Source organism: Protobothrops mucrosquamatus, unplaced genomic scaffold, assembly GCF_001527695.2.
Source record: "Protobothrops mucrosquamatus isolate PMUCROS unplaced genomic scaffold, P.Mucros_1.0 scaffold_259, whole genome shotgun sequence".
Lineage (NCBI taxonomy): Eukaryota > Metazoa > Chordata > Lepidosauria > Squamata > Viperidae > Protobothrops > Protobothrops mucrosquamatus.
The window spans coordinates 152,933-154,919 of record NW_015386335.1 but is presented as its reverse complement, the minus strand read 5'-3'; the positions used below and the strand labels follow the sequence as shown (position 1 = coordinate 154,919).

The window sequence follows — 1,987 nt, the reverse complement described above, 5'->3', positions numbered from 1 at the left end:
CCTCCTCCTCCTCCTCCTCCTCCTCCTCCTCTCTGTAACCCCACAGGACCCCATAGTCCTCGTTTCCTTTTTATCCTCCTCCTCTATGTAACCCCATTCCCTTCTAGCACTGATGAAATTACCTAGTTGGGTAATGAAACATCTTCAAGAAAACAATGAAACTCAGAGAGCACCAAAGACAGTTCTCCTTTTCCTCCTCCTCCTCCTCCTCCTCCTCTTCCTCCTCCTCAGCTTTTTCCTTCCTTTCTTCCCAGATGGAAAAAGACGAGACGGTGAGCGATTCCTCTCCGCATATAGCCAATATTGGCCGTCTGGTTGAGGTAAGGCCCTTGGGACAGAGGGGGGGGGAATCCTTTCTACCACCCGGACCGTGGGCTCTGGAGAAATGGGGTGAAGGGGCTCTTGGCTCCTAACCTTTGACCTTCCTGTTTTGCTAGTGGGCAACTAGTAGCCGAAGAGCCCAAACAGCTTGAAAGTACGCCTGGGGTTCACACCCCTATCCTAGGCTTCTCTGGGCCATCTAAACAGCCCTGCTTGTGCAGAGTTAATTACAAAGGGAGCTGGCTGGCTGGCTGGCAGGCCAGAGGAGGTGCCCACTTGTGTGTGTGTGTGTGTGTGTGTGGAACAGAGATGTACTTTCCTTGTTTTGACCACCCTCTCCCTGCCCCTTTACCCAAATGCACACATAGTAGAGATTGCCACTAAACTTTGGAGAAGATCGGTGCATAAAAGGGACGGGAGACAGGGAAGGAAGGAAGGGGCTCCCTGTGGCTAAGACCCTCCTTTTTCTGTATCTCAAGGTCTCCCCGTTACTCGCCATCTCCCGTCAAGTGCCTCTGATGCCAAAAGATGGGGGGGGGGGATGTTAAACAAGTTTCCCCAAACTCAAATCTTTCGAACCCATTGAAAAGCAAACGGTCAATCTCGGCCCCTGCCTGTTGGGGAAGGCGGAGACGCCGCCCATGGTCCCATCTCCCAAGGCTGGGGCCTGGAGGAGGAGAAATTGGGGCAGCTGCCCTGGAAATGCACGCCGGACACCAGGCTGGAAAGGGTCAATTGAACTGGAGGGGGGGGGGACACAATTTCTTTCGGCAGCTGCCTGCTGCCCCCTTGTGGCCAAGTCCCCACCTGACCGTTAACGGGGGATTCTCGACCTGGGCCATGGGTAGGCAACCTCGGCTCTTTTATGACTCGTGGACTTCGGCTCCCAGAATTCCTGAGCCAGCACAGCTGGCTCAGGAATTCTGGGAGTTGAAGTCCACGAGTCATAAAAGGGCCGAGGTTGCCTACCTTTGACCTGGGCAATTCCCTATTTTTATTCTGCCTTCCGTCCCGAAAATGCCAGGATTCTTCCAAAGGGCAGCGCCAGCTTTTCTCTTAAGAAAGGCCCAGAGGGAGTCTGCCTGGAGGGTTTTACAGGCTCAAAGGCAGGAGGGAAAAATAAGGATTAGATTAAAATGAGCATTAAAAAGAGGAAGGGGAGGAAGAGCGTTTGAGCGGAAGTGAGCCTGAATTTTCTCTGTCTCTCTCTTCTCTTCTAGGACATGGAGAATAAAATCAGAAGTACGCTGAATGAGATTTATTTCGGAAAGACAAAAGACATTGTCAACGGGCTGAGGTAACGGATGGACTGCCGTACGGTGCTCTTTTCCTCTTTAGATACTTACATGTTTCTCGGAAACGGTCTAAGAGGGCTCCCGCCTGAGCAGGGATGGGGTGGGGTTGGACTAGAAGACCTCCAGGGTCCCTTCCAGCTCTTGTTATTCTCTCATAGTTGTCTCCCACTGGCCCAGAAGGACAGATTGGTTGACCGCCTGCCTTCTGTTAAGCCTTCTCCACCTTCTCCAGTCTGTCCTGCATTGATGGGCTGATCGGATGGATCCATCAGTCAGTCAGTCAGAAGGGCCCGTCTGGGGCGGGAAAAGCTGCCCGAGATTCCGCCGAAAGCTTCTCTCTCATTTTGCAAACTTGGCCCCCCATCGTCCAC

General features: G+C 52.8%; 1 protein-coding gene across 1 annotated transcript in view; it reads left to right on the top strand.

The window, feature by feature from the left end:
* Nucleotides 1-1,987, top strand: part of LOC107302442 (F-actin-capping protein subunit beta) — a gene marked incomplete at its 5' end in the record, with an annotated part of 6,517 nt that overhangs the window by 2,837 nt on the left and 1,693 nt on the right. Inside the window, 2 exons of the mRNA XM_015831545.1 lie at nucleotides 255-320; nucleotides 1,542-1,618. Of these exons, the coding sequence (XP_015687031.1) occupies nucleotides 255-320; nucleotides 1,542-1,618 (143 nt within the window). The remainder of the gene's footprint in view (nucleotides 1-254; nucleotides 321-1,541; nucleotides 1,619-1,987) is intronic.